Source organism: Camponotus vicinus, unplaced genomic scaffold, assembly GCF_025532165.1.
Source record: "Camponotus vicinus isolate PSW18456_S1 unplaced genomic scaffold, iyCamVici1.0 SCAF_1, whole genome shotgun sequence".
Lineage (NCBI taxonomy): Eukaryota > Metazoa > Arthropoda > Insecta > Hymenoptera > Formicidae > Camponotus > Camponotus vicinus.
Window position 1 is genome coordinate 13,149,864 of NW_028141945.1, and position 19,800 is coordinate 13,169,663.

Genomic DNA, 19,800 nt, shown 5'->3' on the forward strand with positions numbered 1-19,800 from the left:
AATCAACCTTGTAGTTTTAATCATGTTGATATCATTATTTTGATATTTATTATACATACCATATATATTAAACATATTTCAAATTGATTAATTTCTAATAACGTTTATGATAGCTTATTGATAGCTTTGTGTCACACTTAGTTCGAATTATGTATTATCAACATGCCCTGAATTTACATGTAACTTGATTCTATCTAATTAATCATATTGATATATATAATGTCAAGTTATATTAGTCTTATATTCGTGATCATATAATACACTGTATTACATCTTACGTTACCTGATATAATTTCCTGAAGTTTCGTCATAAAACATTGCTTATGGGAGGATATAATTATATTAATTTTCGGAAATTAAAAAGTTAGATGCGCTTATTTTTATAAATATATGTTATCTATTGCCAACAACGCAATAAAAGGATCAATTCATAATATTATGTGATGCCGACACATAATGACAAAAAAATATTATATTCACATCTACCAGTAAGACAATTTTTTTATTCCGATGTAGAAAATGTTTTTAATAAAATATTCTAATAAAATAAAATAATAAAAAGTCAAATTTCAAAAATTATAAAATATTATAAAACATTAGACTTGATTACTTCATTATTAAGTGAACAAAAAACGACATTAAAACAACAATTTTCATTAGATGTTAAGAAAAACAATTAAAACATTTTTTTACAATTTACAAATTTACAAATTATATTGTTTTTGAATTTATTGTTTTTGAATTACTAATTACTAATTAAAATAACATTTTGGAAATACTTCAAAATTAGGTCAAGATTTTATTTTTTTACTTTCTAAAATCACATATAATTCTTTCTCCCCTCCTCTCTCAGAGAAGTTTTAATAGAAATCTTCAAAAATATATTATTTCAGATTATAAAAATGCAATCTATCACTCTATATTAATTTTCATATCTAAAATTAAATAATCATTTATACTACCAAATAAGAACATGATATACAACAATAAAGACAATTACATACTTTCTTCAATCAATCCGAAACGTCATATTTTTGTTTTTGTTCCTGTTTTTGTCTTTATGTGTCATTGCAGGTTGCATGTTTAATGTGAATACATATGTTTGTATATATATATATATATATATATATATATATATATATATATATATATATATATTATAAAAGAGTATCTTGTCGCGTGCAAATCTCAATCTTTACCTAACTAAAAGCAAGAGAAAAGGATCGTGTTCTCACCTGCCAGCTTGCGTATCGGTTTGCTGCACTTGCGCCTGCATCTGTGTTGTTTGCAATCCTTGCGCTTGGTCCATTTTGATCTCGTTCTTATAATATCCTTCCTCTTCTTTCTCTTCATTCGCCGTGTTCTTGTCTTTCATGTCGCAATTATCCATCATTACGTTCTTGCATTCCGCCTGTGCAAAAAAAAAAAAGAAAGCTAAGAAATATAAATCTCGCTAATATGAAAATAGCTCCTCATTCAATCTTCCGATTGAATGCAAGTACAAGATAAGAAAAAACAATTATAATACAAATTTATATTTTGAATTTCTGAATTCTGAGTTTTGAAATTTTTCGATAAAAATAATAATATTGACAAAAAAGAAAAAAAAATTCGTAGATAAACATTGTCGAGATTTTGATATTAAATTTTTTTAATTTAATATTAATAAGCTATGTTTTTTTCTATCAATTAAATATTTTATATACATATATTTAACACGTCTTTGTCTAAAGTATCCATTTTACTGCATATCATTGCTTTCTGCTTTAATCAATGTAATATATATATATATATATATATCATTATAATAATATATATATATATATATATATATATATATATATATATATATAACATTGATTAAAGCAGAAAGCAATGATATGCAGTAAAATGGATACTTTAGACAAAGACGTGTTAAATATATGTATATAAAATATTTAATTGATAGAAAAAAACATAGCTTATTAATATTTAAAAAATTAATATATATATATTCTTGCTCGAAAGTTATTATTAATAAAAAGGATATATGTATATTCTTTTTCGAGTAAGAATATTTGTAATTTCTAATTTTCTTGTTACTTATTCATACTTTCGTGCAAAATTAATAGTTACTGTATCAGAATATAGCACTTCGTCCTCGGATCGGTTCACAGCAGCTTTCGGCGCAACGTAGTTGTCGTTTTCCGCCATCTCTCTTCGTCCTTTCTCGTTTCAGCGCGGCCACAAAGGTCCAACAGGCAATATATAATTTCGCACACACACAACTCTTGATCTCGTTTACGCACACCACCGATATGTGTTACGACTTTGACCTAAGTCTTTCCTGTTCGTGTCCCGTTTAGACGTTGTGATACCACATTTTCATCATAGCTCTTCGTTGCTCTCACAGAACATAACTTTACAATGGCTCGCTCTTGTTTCGAATGAAGAAATTCGTTGAATTAGGAAAATATGGCGAAAGTCATGAGATTTTATCGGTGATCTTTTACGTGAGAGGAAATGGGAATATCCTGAACACTCAAGTAAAAGGGCATGTGTCAAGGTCTCGCTGAGATTGATCGTTACAATCGCATTCTACTATTAGAGAGAAACTACATTGGATTGAAGTACGATAGTCTACGAAAAGTCTTTCCTCTCTAAAAATATTATATATTGTTTTTTCTTTTACTTATTCGAATAAATTTACAAAATATTTATAAGAACAAGAAGTAATTAATAATTTGAAAATAATAAAAGGAGAAATTAAATATAATTTAAGAAAATGAAAGGAGAAATTAAAACTCTTATAAAAACAGATTTCAATGAATTAATTTATTTGGCACAATTTTATCGATAAATTGGTATATTTTAACTATTTTAACTATTTTAACTGCGCCATATATTCTTTACAAAATTTTTTTTCGCTGTTTTTTTACTTTTAACAAGATATATAAAAATATAATTAAGGAAATATATGTTTTTTTGCAGTAAATTATATTTAGCATATAAGATAATAAAAAATATATAAAAATGAAATTACAATTTCATTTAAGATATTATTGCTATTTAATGAATTTCAAGAGAAAATTTAGTTTTGTAATATATATTTTTTATAATATATATTTTTTTATATTTTTGTCATATGTCTACTTAACATATGAGAAGAATCAAATGCAAGTTTAAATGATTCTTCATGTTTGATTTTATGTATATATTTAATTATTTGTGTATATATTTAATTTTATAAAATTTATATTCTGGCATAATTAAAATTAGCAAATGGCGAGCAATGCGCGCCCTGAAAAACTCCATGAAATGAAGTAACAATACTCAAAATTCAGTCAAAAAAGTGATACAAAAGAATTTCTCTTTTAATGAACGTTAATGAAAAGTAATGAACTTTCTTTATCATTCGAACATTATATTGTAGTTCTTTTTCTAATAATTGTCTTCGTATAACAATTAACTGATTTTACATTTTGAGACAAAACTGTTCCAATGTAAAACTTCGAAATAAATTGATTATGTACGATTATATTATATGTATATTTAAAATGCTCAGTTCTCTCGCGCGCATATCCACATACACACGCGCGTGCACATGCGTACGTATGTACGCATTCAAACATAAGAAATAAATTTATAATATAATAATATATAATATATAATATGTAATTTATAATATTATTGGTATAAATTTTAATAAATAGAATTAAATTATGTAATTTTTAATAATAGAGAATTTATAAAAAAATTTTGGAGATATACGTATATAAGCGTTGTCTTTTTATTTAAGTTTAATTGAACAAATAAATTTTTTTTAAATTATAAACACTTTAAAAATAAAAATATATAATATGACGTAATAGTAATGTGTAATATGATATAATATGATGAATATGTGTTTATGTTGCATTATATAATTATATTAACATTTTTAAAGTATTTATAAGTATATATATTTATAAGTATTAGTATAAAAAATTTAATCCATTTGTAAAATAATTTTAAAAATAAATATTTATTTATTTAATTAATACATATAATTATTACTATTATAATTAATAATGATGCGAAAAATATTTAATCAAGTAGAGTGATCAAAATAGCTATTAAAACTGAAAATGATATATTTTGATTATCAACGATATATTTTGCCGCGAAATTAAAGATTGTGTGATATTGTTCGATAATGAATTTCATATTCAGGTCAAGAAAATCTATTGGTATTCAGTGGCACTCATATTCGAAGATGTCTAATGATGATAATACAGTCACGAATTGAATAGTAAAGGATTTCCAGTGAATTGAATTGCATGCTGTTGTTTAAATAAAGCTTCTAAACCTATCTAACTCTCCCACGCGGAATATCTCCATAATCTGTATATTGATAGCAATTGAAGACACATGCTGCGATTGATAATAATGTCAGATAACGATTGTAATATGTCACGATTGTAATTAACAAAGAGAAATCATAAAAAATATAATAATAATTATAATATTATGCAGTTTTAATGAGTAACAATTAATGTTATGATGATTTTTCAATAATTGAAATGATGTTCACAAACATACATATACATTTAACATAATATATAACAGATTTAATATATAAGATATATATATACATATATATATATTGTATATATATATATATATATATATATATATACATATATTTGCAATAAGTATATTTTAAATGAAAACAATGATAGGTAACAGAAATTTTTGCTAAAATTTAAAAAATGGCAAAATGCTAAGTAGATAATTCATGGAAATTTGTAAAAAAAATTAAAAATGTACGTACATTATGTATTATGTAAATCTTTGAAACTGGATGTATCAACATATGCGTGAATTAATAAACATTCAACATGAAATTACTCAAACTATTACAATTACTATTAATTTTAAGTTTAATTTGTAAATTTAGATTGTAAATAATTTAATATGTGGAAAATGTATGTATATATATATATATATATATATATATATATATATATATATATATATATATATATAGTAATTGTAATAGTTTTATATATATACTACATAAAATAAACAGCATTATATGTTACAACGAATCTTTTAAATGATGCAAAGCTATAAATAATGCAAAGATGTTTCCTATTATGCAATCCATTTTCGTCATTTGATAAAATAATATTCTGACAGAAATTGCATTAAAAAGATTTCCCATTTTCATTTTCCAATTTTTTAATAGCAGACACATTTTTCTTTTTATCGTTTGTTTTGTACAAATTTTCTTTTTCTCTGTAATTTATACCATCATAAGAAATCAAAGGGAAAATTTCAACGGTTTGCTGGAAAGCCTGCAAAAATCATGTGAGATAATTTGGCGCCTAGTATAGCATGCTTTTATAAGCTCTTCAGCAGATGTAAAATTGTAGTTTTTTTATGTTACCATGTTAGAGAGTATTTTAATCTAGATATATTAATGTCTTGAAATATTTCAAGATATTAATAGCTGAATATTTAAACAGCTTCGATAATCATGTAAAATTATGTCTATCTTATTAATCATTTTCAAGATATTCTTTTTGTTCATACACAAATTCGCGGAGAGATAAACTTTTGTAAACATCTTCTATGAAGATACATCAATAAAATTACGCTAATTAGAGTTTATAAATGAGAATAGACTTGAAGAGAGTTATATTAAACGATCTTGTTTAATTAAATTTACACAATATCGCGTACTCTCGGTTTAATAAGAATAAAATATATTCATTTTTGTAATAAAATATATGCCCTAGAGGATTAATCAGATTTATTCTAATCGAATTATTCTTGATTATATATTTTTTAATTTTTTACAGTTTTTGCAATATTTTCTATTATATAAAGAACTATATATATATATATATATATATATATATATATATATATATATATATATATATATGATGGGGGAGGGTATCTGATTATATATTTATCGAAATATTGTCTAACAAGTAATGTTTAAGGATTAAATTATTATATCAGATTATATCAGGATTTTGAATTTAACTTTACTTTATTATAACTTGGAGAAAAAAATGATGACAAAATCACTTCTCACTATTTCAAATTTTTATTATTTACTTCATATCTCTGTTTTCTTTTGTATTTATCTCTTTTTTTTGTTAAAATGTTAATAGAGAATAAAATATGAACGCTTTATAAACAATACTAAAGGAAATCCTCTTCTCAGAATGTTTTATTCATGTTATAAATAATTCAATACGCTTTCATCATAAAGTAAATAGTATAATATCCGAAAGAAGCATAATAAGAAACTATAATAAATACCATATTTGAATATATATTGGAATAAATTAGAATAGTTTAGAAAATCAATATCGATAATAAAATAATACATAAATCATTTGTTTTATATAAACGAAAGGGACGACGAAGATTTCCATAAAAGAATTTGTTATAATCATCCGATTTGTAATTATGTGATTTTGTAATTATGCGCAGAATGTAATACGTAACCGTTAATTATTTGCTAGCGACAGTTGTCGAGTATACGTGTGAATATCAGAATTACATGTACTCGTATATACATTACGCATTATTATACAAACGGCATTTACAACTACATTATCACTTGAGAGTTTCAAACTCGTTCAAACAACTTTTCCATTGTTATTTATACTAACAGCGACGACAATATGAAAATATTTTTACATAGTTATATAGTTCGTGTACGTGATTTCATTTAATAATGATTGCAGTTTCGAACATTGAGCGATAACTTTCCAGAAATAACTGCTTGAATTGAATATATTTGTGTCAATATTTACATAGATAAGCTACTAAAAAATACTATGATGATTGTAGAAAGAAGATAATCATAATCCTTTCAGATAGAAATGAGAGAAGGAAAACAATCATCTTTTGGAATGAAGTTAATTGTTATAAAAGCTGTCATTCAAATTAAAAAAAAACTATATAGCATATTTCCTAAATTTTGTATCAAGAGTTTCAAGAATATATTTTAATTTGCACTTAGTTTGTATTATATAAAGTAATAATATATTCTCGATAAATAAAATTTACAAAAAGATTATAAATTCTACATAAATTTCTAAATTCGCGTTTCTTTGTGAGTAAAATGTTTTGGTGATTGTATATAGTCAGAAAAAATAAAATAATAATTCTATTCACTGTACTTATTATCAGTTTGCTTAATTTACTGCAGCAATAAATTTTTAGATAGTTAATTAATTATGGGTAACTAATGTCGGGGTAATAATCGGTAACGAATTCTCTTTAACTCCAAATTTTAAACAAATAACTAATAAATAGCATAACAAACATTATACAATTATACAATTTTATCTCTAGATAATATTAAGGAAATAATTTCTTTATTATATTAAAATTAATATCTTATTACAATTAATAAATTATTACAATAATATACAAGATGTTTCCGGACATTCGTGACAAACTTAAAGGGGTGATCTCGATAAGTGGAACAATTTTTGTTAAGCAACCCGTGTCTGGCGATGCCTCCTTAAGGCGTCAGGCTGATGCTGTTTGATTTCTATATGGTTAGATTAAAATAAAAAAAATCATACGGTTTTAAATTATATTTTGTTTATTTTATTACAATAAATGTTCAAAATGGCGACCTGCAACCTCAATACAAACATTGCATCTACGGTGCATTGACTGACGCACCCTCTGAAAAATTCCAGGATTATTGCGAATTGTATCGTTCACAATCTTGTCAATGAGCTCATTTCAGGTATTACCAGGGGTTGTATACACTAAACTTTCGTAAACTGCGTAAATGTTTATTGCAGCCTGACGCCTTAAGGAGGCATCGCCAGACACGGGTTGCTTAACACAAAAATTGTTCCATTTATCGAGATCTATCACCTCTTTAAGTTTGTCGCAAATGTCCCCTGACAGGGGAAACACCCTGTATAATGATGCATATATAATATATAATGATAATATATAAGAATCTTTTTATTATTATTATTGTTAAAATGTTATTTAATAATATTTATCTATTATTTTATTTGATCCAATTTAATGAATTTGACATTAATTAATATAATAAAATATTACTACTATATATAGAGGTGCAGTTGCCTAAATTACATCGACTTCTAAATTGCACTATCATAGTTATAAATTTATCTTCATTACATTTAAACTCATCTAATGTAAGAGAATAATAATTATATTCTTGAACACATTTATATCTTACTAGTTTCTAATCATTTGCTATATAAATTGAAAAAAAATTACATTTTTAAAGTTATTTTTTCTACGATTCTTTAATGTAAATAAAAAACAGATAAAACATTTATTTCAACTTTATAGTAATTAAGAAATACTTAATACTATTAATTGGTCAATTAGCTAAAAAATATATATGTAAGCTAAAAAAATTAAAATATTAGAAATTGCATCACATCACGCTATTGTTCAATGCATCGATACGATTTATATAATATATATTGTAAGATTCCACTTTTTCAACAATACTGATAAAATAGTATAAAAAGAAGAATAAACGAAAGAAGAGAAAAAGATTGTCTTTTAAATCAAAAGTTTTTAAAAAGTTTTGCTTTTTTTATATTTCTATAGTATTATTGAGAGATTCATAAAGAAAATGGAGCGCTTTGCAGTGTGTTTCGGGAATGTAATCGAGGATACACACACACACACACACGATAAAATATATTTTACAAACATATTTCAGAAACTATAAGAGATAGAAAAAAATTTCAAATTAAAAGTTAAAATAAAAATAAAATAAAAAAATATTTTGAAAAATTTAAAAAATAAAAATTTTTTTTGTTATTGTTGTAAAGCACTCTTAAAGCCATTTAACTTTTAATTTGAAAATTTTTTTCTAACTCTTATAGTTCCTGAAATATTCATCTCGAAAGAAAAAAACCAATTTTTTTCAAAGGGGTGTTTTAACCCCTAGACACGCGTATGGGCACATATAAAAAATACGTGTCCCTTATTTTTATCTAGAAAACAATATATTAAAAGCTCATCAAAATCGGAGGGGGACACTTCCGTGCCAATACTGTGAAATTAATTTTTAAAATATATCTTTTCAAAAAATTAAAGATAAAAATATACTCATCTTTATAATAATATATGCAAAAATCTATCGTATAATGCAATATATGAGGTTACAGAGCATATTTCTTTAAATTTTTGAAAGATTTGTTCCAGAGATGATATTACAAGAGGCGTATTAAGGATAAAAGGATTAGATGCTGCAGATAATGATTTATGAGCGCTTGCAGACTGTGAAAGAAGGGAAAAGAAAGAGAGAGAGAGAGAGAGAGAGAGAGAGAGAGAGAGAGAGAGAATGGACCAAGATTACACAATGCATTGTTGAGCTTGTTTCATTGATCAAATGATTTAAATGATCAAGTCGCATAATATATTCATAAAGCATTTTTGTGTTGATTATAATTTGCATTTGAAGTTGTCTCTCACTTAAAATAAAGTAAGTGTAATCTCATGCATAAATGTCTAAATGCGCGCAAATTTAAATTTTAATATCAAGGATGTGACAACTCTGTCTCAGTTTTTAAACAATTACACTGCAATATTTTACAATATTAATATTTATATTATATTGATAAAATTATCATGTTTAGAACCATTATAGAACTGCAAATTATAAAATTATTATATGTAAAATTATTATTTAAATTATTATATTTGTCTTTATTTCGACTTAAATATACAAAATAAATTCTGAAACAAATGTAAACATAATTTTATGGTTTATATTGAACAAAAGGTATTTTCTCGAAATTTTTCGATAATATTATATATGTATAACAATAGCTCCACGTGTAAACATGTAATAGAAATTAATATAACTTGCACGATTGGCTGTGTTTTTATTACTATTTACGTTCTGTGTAAACTTTTTAAATATACATAATATATAATGATACATAATGATGGAAATAATACGAAAACAGTAAAAATAAAACACCTCCCTCGCAATATAATTAATATAATTAATACACTGTTTCAGTCAAGGTGTTAAATATTTAATCTAAGAGTGCGAATGGCCCTGATCTTATCGATCGATTAATTGCTATTCTATCTACCTGACAAGTGTTGTTCGATCTAGCTTAATCGGAGAGAATTAATTTTCCTTTTAATAATTTTGTGATCAATCAAGATAAAAGAATAAATATTTATCAAAACATTCTCGTCATTCGAAAATTAGTCTTTTAAAATAACAACAAACTAAAAGAAAGAAAGAGAGAAACGTGAAATTAAGGTGCAAAAAGTTTTACAGCAAAGATCGTTATTCTGTTGAAGAGCACAGAATAAATGCCATTTCCAAGACTGGCATTGGCTGCTGCAATGTAGGAAAGAACAATAAATCAAAGTTTGAAGATCAGACAAAAAGCACGAAACCATTACTCGTTTCTCTTTATGTTGTACTCCAGATGGACTGAGTACACGTAATTCGTTTCGCTTATAATCTACTTCGATCGTATTATCCTTCATAGAGACTATCAGCTTTAAGATAGCAGTCTTTGCTGAATGTAGCGCAGATTTTTCACAATTTTCTTTTGCAATAATTTCTTTTGCAATAATTTCGACATTATTTTACATTCTTATCTAAATTTAGAGAAAAACAGTTTTTTATCTAACAAACATTAATAAAACTATACAGCACTTTTAATAAATACGTATAATCGCAAATATGAAATCATTTTAGTTTCACTAATTCGATTGTATAATTTAACAGACTGCTATTAAATGAATATTTTGAGTATGAAGAATGCGTATATATATATATATATATATATATATATATATATATATATATGTATATATAGGCCTATTTATAACAACTTTATCGTTTATTTGAATCGAGATTTATTACTAAAACTTGTTTTGTCTAAAATTTACTTGGAATTGTGTTAAAGAAAATTTCATTTGAACTCTATTAAAATATTTATAGTAAAGTGCGATAGTTTTGGAAAATATGTAGTTATTCAGTGCAAATTTGTATTTTTTTAAATAACTACATTTTTTTACATTAATTTATTTCTCTTATTATTTTGTAAAATAACATTAATAACATTGATAAAATATATTAAGGCAAGATAAATCGAAAAATTTTTACGAAATATCTCAGTTTACATCAAATTTTATATTAACTTAAAATATAAAATATTGATCAATTATTTAATCCTCACATTCTACTTATATATATATATATATATATATATATATATATATATATATATATACATATATAACTTTCTATGCCAAATTTTACCAAAAATCGATTTAAAGAAATAAGGTGGTTTTATTAAAAAAATACTAGATTGACCTTCATATAATCTTAAAAAATGACTTCATTTAAAATTTAAGATTATCAACTTTTTTCCCTTATTTAATCCTAAAATTTGTCTGAATTATTTTTTGTACGATGTCAAGTTTCGAGGGAAACACTTTATAATACTTTAGGTAAAACACTGTATACCGTGGATATGCTATTCCAAAGCTTATAAATTCTAAATAGAAGATCTAAATAGAAAAAGACCTTTACATGTGTTTTCAATCTTCCTTTGTATCTAAAACAGTAAACGTTTTATCTCAGCTTAAAGTTTTGTTTACATTGTCTTAGATTAGACAATGTTTTGTAATGTAAACAGTGCACTATAATTTTATATCGTTGATCTAGGATTGATTTTAGAATTGATTTCACCATCGCATAATTATAGAAACTATCAAGGCAACTTTATATAGTTGAGCGACGCAAGAATCGATTATACTTGAACGTTATTGATTGAAATAATAAATGTTACTAATGAGGTGTGTGTGTGTGTGCAAATGTCACATGTTATATAATTATTGCATTGCCTTTTAGCTATTGAATCTTTAATAACTTGCTTTCGGGAGGAAACTCAATAAATTTAATGAACTTAACAAAAGATATTCATAAATTTAAAAATGCGCGATAAACATATATTTAATCAGTTCACTGGTAATGGCCAAAAAAAAAAAGTGTCACAACTGGTAATGGCCCATATATGTCCACTATGAATAACTTTGCCAATTTTCAACGGATTTGCAAGAAACTTGATACACCCACATTTTTCGGGTCGCTGATGACAAATTTGGGATCGAAATTTTAAAATTCAAAATGGCGAATTTAGTATGGTGAATTAATTTTGTTATTCTATTATTATATTTGTTATTCCATTAGAGAAGATTCAAATTCGATATGTTCAAGTTTGAATGTCTTGAACTAATCCGTTATTTGCGACCAAAAAAACGTACCGAATGTGATATATTTCCATAATGGAATATCAAAGTTAATCACTAGAAACCGCCATATTGGATCTGCCAGTTTAAATTTTGCAATTTTGTCTATAGATTTATCATAAGAGACTCGAAAAACGCGAACATATCGAATTTGATCTTCTCCATAATGAAATAAAATTAGTCCGCCATATTGGATTCGCCATTTTGAATTTTGAAATTTCGATCCTTGATTCGTCACCAGCGACGCAAAAAACCCCTTATAGATAAACTTTCATGTAAAATACGAATTTATTTGCTCTCACCAGTTTTGGCACAAAACGTTGATTTCGGGTGTACCAGTGAATTGATTAAAACAATAATTTCTGTCATGTATACAAAAAAGAATCGATGATGAGGAGTAAACTAAATTAAAGAGTTAATGGAGTGAGGTAAATTAGATTGGAATTAAATATAATTCCTGTATTAGCTATATTAAGGAACAAACAAATTTCTCCATGTAAATGTTAACTGTATATACATAGAATTCAGTAAATAAACACATCAGATTACACACACTACAATAGCTCATCAAAATGCACTTGTCCTAACAACGATCATAAATTATGGAATCATTGTGCAACCATTACTGCTCATTAGCTCTGATCATATATGAATATAAATTCTCTTTTTTATAATAAAATGTATATCGTATCCACTCATAAAGAAAATGTTAAATCGATTAGTCGAAAGTACCAAAGAATATTGTTAGTTCTTTTCTATTTTTCCGTCGTAAACTATCATCGAAATCACGTATATTAAAGGTTCGAAAAGAGTTAATTGCGATATGAATGATATTCGTTTAATATATTGTTCATGAAGGACGAAGAAAATTATAATATACACTCTTCTCGAATTCACAATACATGTTGAATGTCTGCTGATACGCAAAAATTGCGTATTTTAATAGTTTAAATTGTTCGAGAGTTGTTTGGGAGGCTTACTAGTGAGCTTTATTTGTTAGGTATAAATCTTACATCAAATGTATATGTATGTATGCTTTTGAAATACGAAAAAAATTCTAACATGCTTCTTTTAGATAATTATCTTCAGCTATGTAAAAATATACGTAGATTACATGGTATAATTTTTATACATTCCTTAGTATATGTGTGTGATTCATCAGTGCATATTTTTATATATTAATAGAGATTTTTTTCAAATTTTAGAATATTTAAATTGAGATAATATTGAAATGATATGGCGTGTAAAGCGCTTTATATGATATTCTGTAATACGTGTCATATACATATATAATACACGTATTATATATATATATATTATAGAATATATTACATATCTATATATACAGGGTGTCAGGGCAATCTCTTTCCAACAAAAAGTACTTGTAGCTATCTCGAGAGCTTTTCAAAACACTATAATAAAGTATTTTTTCATCGAGTACTTTTCGAGTTATGAGGCTTGAAATAATTTCTTAATTTTTACATAAACCATAAAATATCTAGTAAAATATTCATTTTTCGATTATTTTATCTTGATACTTTTATGTACAAAATAATGAGAGGAATCAATTGGTGTAAAGAAAACACATAATTGTTTCGAAAAAAAAAATATAATTGTTAATTGCAAATTACATATTTTTCTTAAGCTACGAGAGCTTTTTTTTGGGAAGAGATTGCCCTAACACCGTGTATATGCACATTGTTCAAAGATAGAATATTTTTCTATCCGAATGTTCTTTTTTCTGGAGTATCATAAACAATTAAAATAAGAAAGAATTTGACTATATTTTTAATTTAATTTTGTTAAATATTTATTATATATGTGTATAAATATTTTAAATATATTTATTGAATAAAAAAATTGATAAAAACTGAATGAATTAAATAATAATTAGTCAAAAATAAAATAAAATAAAATTTAATTCAATTTAATTTTTGACTAATAATAATAATAATAATAATAATTATTATTATTTATTCAATTTAATTTAATTTAATTTAATTTATCATATTAATTGTAAATTGTATTTTATGTAGAAAGAGTTAATTCAATATAATTTATAATATCAGTTAATTATTTTTTTACTTTCGATTTTCATAAGTAAATTATGCAAACTTATTTATTTCATATGCAGTGGCAGGTACAGTTTGAAAATTCCTAATTTAAATTTTAAAGCTCTCAGAGATTCACAGTATTTTGAGTAAATAAAAAATATCAATAATAATTTAATCCTGATTTCAATACGTAAAAGCTTCAAATATTATTTACAAAGAGATCGTTTTCAAGAGTTTTGTCATGTTAAACGTAAGACCAGACTCTCATTTAATTTCAATATTAAATAATTTCATACTGTTGACGAGAATCGGATTATCTATAATTTATGATTAAAGATTAATTATAATATTATAATATTACTGATTAATATTATAATATTACTGATCGTGCAGAAAATATTTTATTATTGCATATATGAATGTTTAAAAAGCCATTTGAATGAAATTTATCCTATTGAGAAAAAAACGCGGGCAGAATTGGTGAATTAATGAGAAAATACGCACTGCGATATACAAATGAATCCCGATTGTTTACGGCGCGCAATAAACATATTTTGCGCGAGTTGTTTTACTTGCGAACCTATTATATGCGATGTGGCGTCGAGATATCATCGAGCCACACCACGATTGTCAACTCAGCAGATCATTTTTGTGATACTAAAATCGAGTCGAACGAGTCAGATCATAAACACTAAAGTCGTTTACGGCCACATCGATCTTCCCTATGGAAGAAGAAATGCTTTGTCGTCTTTTATTTTTTTTAACAACATATTAGTGCTATGAACGGTGACAGTTTATAATGAATTGTTCTCGATATATATATCAAGAATTTATGAATATTAAAAATGTACGCTCGTTACATGTTAACTCAGTAATCTGTTATTCTCTAATAAGATCTTCTTTAATATCCTTTAATAAATTGGAGATAAGAAATTGCATGCGTAAAAGATCTTTCTCTTTCAAAAATTCAGCTCACCGAGATAATATCGCTTTCAATTTTCGACTGATTTTTTTTTCTTTAAGTTTTTGCGTGACAAATTTTCGCGCACTTCTTTATTTCTTCAAGATGACAACGCTTAACACACAATAGAATTCTCGCGCACGGATTTTCGTCTCGTCGTTTGAATCGTCAAAGTAGTAAGACTCGACGGTTGCGTCCGTCGTGTAGCACGGCTGGCCGTCTACTGGCGCGTCGCGACGCCTGGCGTCGCGACGCGTACAACGCACATCCTCCGGGTAGCAATGTGGCGATTGACATATTGCGGTATATAGAGAAAAATGCGAATTTAAGATATAGTAAAGTGAAGAAGGATACAATCTTTCATGGGCATATATAGAGCAGATAAAAATAATGCGTTCTTATAAAATTATAAATAACAAATTTCCATAAAATTGTTTTTAATAATATTTTTATCGAAATATTTATCTTTAAAATTAAAATTTGAGCATTTTTCTTGAATAACTTTTGTCAATCTATGGATTCTAATAATTTGCTATTTGCAATTATTTTTATTAAAAAGATCTTTAAAATATATGCGATAGGTTTCTTGAAATATTAAATATTGTCGGACAACCAGGGGCGGATCTATAAATCTTTCAACTTACAAAACTTTGAAGCTGATAAGTTTTTTATTTTTAAATATGTTTTAGAATTTCTTTCCACATCTTTTTTTTAAGGAGTATTCTTATTTTATTTCGTCAAAATTAACAGTTTTCGCGAAAAACACATTTAATCGATAGAAAATAAGTAATGATGGTGATAAAATGATAAAAAAATGCGTTGCAGAAAAATATTTTATAGAAGTTTATGAGGTTATTTTTAAGCTTTACTGCCTTATATCTCACCTTTAGCGAAACCTATATATCTGTTCCGGTGTTAGCGCATCTTTCGTCAATTTATTATGTGGAAATCGCTGAAGAATGCCTGAAGCAAACTGTCACTGATAAACAAATGATTCTCGTCAAATTGCAAGCTACACCAGAACGATCACATTAATGAGATGAGTGATTAATTGTATGCTATTGTCAATGTACCTTTTCTTCCAGGATGTATTCTTATCGATTTTAATTTTTTTTCTCTTCATCGATTATGGCTTGTACTGATTATATGTATTTAGTCCTAAAAGATCGGGATTCTTAAAAACCTCGAAAAATATAAGTTTTATAGAAAAATGTTATAAATAAAAATTGTAGGATTTAAAACAATCTATTTACTGATCTTACCAGTTTGACCTTGGATTGCGACGCTAAGGTTAGGACAAAGTCACCTTAAATTTTTTAAATGGAATCCTCTATTTTTGTTGCATATTGTTATTAGCTTAGCTCTTCAAAGCTTTTCAAAACACTATAATAAAGTATCTTTTTATTAAGTACTTTGTGAAATTATTTCTTAATTTTACACATAAACTATAAAATATTTCATAAAATATCCATTTTTGTGATGATCTTATCTCAATATTTTTATGTACAAAATAACGAGAGGAATCAATTGGTGTAAAGAAGATACATAATCATGTTTTTGAAGTTTTTAAGGGTTCCGACCTTTTTGTAACACCCTGAATGCATGAAATATATTATATAAATTACGTTAATATAAATTTTAACAATTATTATGCCTATTTTTGTGCTGCAGTGCTTTTTGAAAATCTTAAATTTGAAATATGCAAATTTTATATTCCATTTATTTTTAAACATTTCTGTTCTGTTAGCTCTGCTTGTTTAATCAATTTCATCATGATGGATAGGCATAATAATTGTTAAAATTTATATTAACGTAATTTACATAATATATTTCATACATACAGGGTGTTACAAAAAGGTCGGAACCCTTAAAAACTTGAAAAACATGATTATATTCTTAATTGGCAAAACTAAAAGTTATAATGCTTAACAATCAGAAATGAAGCAATTTTCTTGTTTTAAAACTGTTTCCATTTTTCTTTACTGCGACTTTATATGCTTCGGTATAACCATATTATTTCAATGAGCTACTTCATGCTATTTAATACGAAAAAAAGGAAAAGAAAGAAACGTTTCTACAACGGGAAATGAGTATGGTCAAAGATCATATAGCAACAACGATGTAGGACTGCAAAATCATGTGTTTGTGCATGCAGCGTGAATAGGATAAAAGTAGGTGAAGTATAAAATTGACAACACATTTGTAGTGATACACGTTTTACATAAGTAGCAAATATCAATAAAAAATTCAATTCAAATATTGGTATGCTGGTATATGTAACTCGCTTATTTCTACCTGTGGCAATAAAAAGATGTGGTATCAAAAGGATTCAAATTATAAATATTTTAAAAAGTTTTACATGAGAATTCTATTAAAAAGATTTTAAAATATATAAAATTGCTGATTTAAAGAATTAACAAGAAAGATTTTAAAATTTTCTTAAATTTCTTTTGAGTCGAAAATTTATCATACCGTATACATAGATATGTATGCAGGATGTATAAGCAAATATTATTCTCATTGTCAGAATTACAACATTAATATAATAGAATGATAATAGACAGCATATCGATGTTCGGAGTTTATGTCGAACTATTATTTGATCATTGAAATATAAGACAATAATGTTAATTTTAAAATAAAATCTAGCTTAAATAATTAATTAAGTGTAAAAATACTATTTATATATAGAAAGTATAATTACATACTTTTCAATAAAATTATTTTGTACCAGAATTAAGCATGGATATGGAATTATTTTAGATCAGTAGATTACTTCGTTTTAAATTCCGAATGATGAATAAACGATGAAGTTAGAACGTTTATTGCCTATGATGACGTTCATGGTTGGTCGTATTTATATTCACGTACGTTTTCAGCAAATGTAATGATGCACATGATGCTAGTTTCGTAACCACGCATTTTCGGACCCATGTTTAGAACAAAAATTGTTCTTTTAGAGATTTCCTATATGTTGTTTTGACACAACAATAAATTACCTTGTACATATATTTAAATATTATTATATATTATTTAAATATTGGACGTCATTTTAAATGCCCCAGGTAAATATTTCAAAAACTGAGATCGGTAGACAAAATATTTCAAATAAAAATTGTACGGTTTGGAAAAGAAAAAAGATAGGGATATTAGTTTGATCTCAGGTGTAGCTACTAAAGCTGTATGAAGGTCAACCTGTTTTTTTTTTAAATGGGACTACCTATTCTAATTTGTCCATATAAATCGATTACTCACAATGTAAAAAATTATAAGGATTGGATAGCTATTAAATAAGTTAACAGTTTAGTTAAATTGAGTAATTTATAGTTTATGTACAATGGAAATATATTTTATAATTTATGTAAAATTATGTCAAACTTAAAGTATAAAATACCTTGTAAACTATATTTGTAATTTATATTTATATTTTTACATACATATTTAATTTATTAATACATATATTTTTTTAATTTGTACATATTTGTACACACACACACACACACACACACACACACACACACACACACGCACGCACGCACGCACGCACGCACGCACGCACGCACGCACGCACGCACGCACGCACGCACGCACATATATATGCAGAGTGAGTCATTTTAATCAACGCACGCAAATATCTCGTAAAGTAAACAAGATGGAAAAAAAGTGTTTCAGATAAAAATTGGATGGTTTCAAGGAGGCCACATGATGAAAATGTGAACTTGAGCTTGAGTCACCTTTCCAAGGTGAAGTCAAGGTACTTCCAATTTTTTAAATGGAATTCTCCATTTTCTATTACACATTCTTATAACTTATTTCGAGAACTTTTGTAAACACTATAATGAAATATTTTCTCATTGAATATTTTTTAAATATTTCATTAAATACTTTTTTTTAATATTTCATTAAATACTTTGAGTTATGAGGCCTGAAATAATTTCTTAAGTTTACATAAAGTATATAAAATATCTCGTAAAATATTCATTTTTCGAGATGATCTTACCTCAATATTTTTATGCCCAAAATAATGGGAGCAATCAATTGGTGTACAAAAAACATAGTTGTTTTTAGGAAAAAAATATGTTACTGTCAATTGTAAATTCCTTTTCTTTTTCTTAAAAATAACTGTACATATTTAATTTAATTTATATTAGTTTAATTAAAATTTATTAGTTCATTTAATTTATTAATAATTCAGTTGATTTAATTTATATTGGTCAGTTATTAATAAGTATTGTTGACTAATTTCGTTATAGGCGTTGTTAAAATACTGATAGTGAGGCGCCGAATGATTCGCTCCCTAACATAATTCTTCACAGTTCTTTATTTAATTTGATTAATTCATTTGACATCTTATTATAATTCAAAATTATTGTTATTTTATTCATTGTTATTTATTTATGTTGAAGATGACCTGAAGAAGGAATCGAAATGTACGCTGTGTACTTCTTCAATATTTGAATATGCTATATTTATATTAACATTTAATCATTTATGTATAAT

At 25.6% G+C, this 19,800-nt stretch overlaps 2 protein-coding genes across 5 annotated transcripts in view; one reads left to right on the forward strand and one right to left on the reverse strand.

Annotated features, from left to right (window-relative positions):
- The window catches only part of LOC145975939 (phosrestin-2), a 72,264-nt gene extending 56,727 nt beyond the window's left edge, over window positions 1–15,537 (reverse strand). The window contains exons 1-3 of one of the 3 annotated variants that reach the window (XM_083106716.1): window positions 15,316–15,537; window positions 2,116–2,416; window positions 1,236–1,411 (exon numbers count right to left, since the gene is read on the reverse strand). In XM_083106716.1, the coding sequence (XP_082962842.1) occupies window positions 1,236–1,411; window positions 2,116–2,193 (254 nt within the window). In that variant the 5' untranslated portion in view covers window positions 2,194–2,416; window positions 15,316–15,537. Of the gene's footprint in view, window positions 1–1,235; window positions 1,412–2,115; window positions 2,581–15,315 lie in introns of all 3 variants that reach the window. The other 2 variants (XM_083106711.1, XM_083106708.1) reach the window with 2 other exon arrangements.
- Window positions 1–19,800, forward strand: part of LOC145975959 (sex-regulated protein janus-A) — a 113,318-nt gene that overhangs the window by 74,693 nt on the left and 18,825 nt on the right. The gene's annotated exons all lie outside the window — the stretch shown is intronic.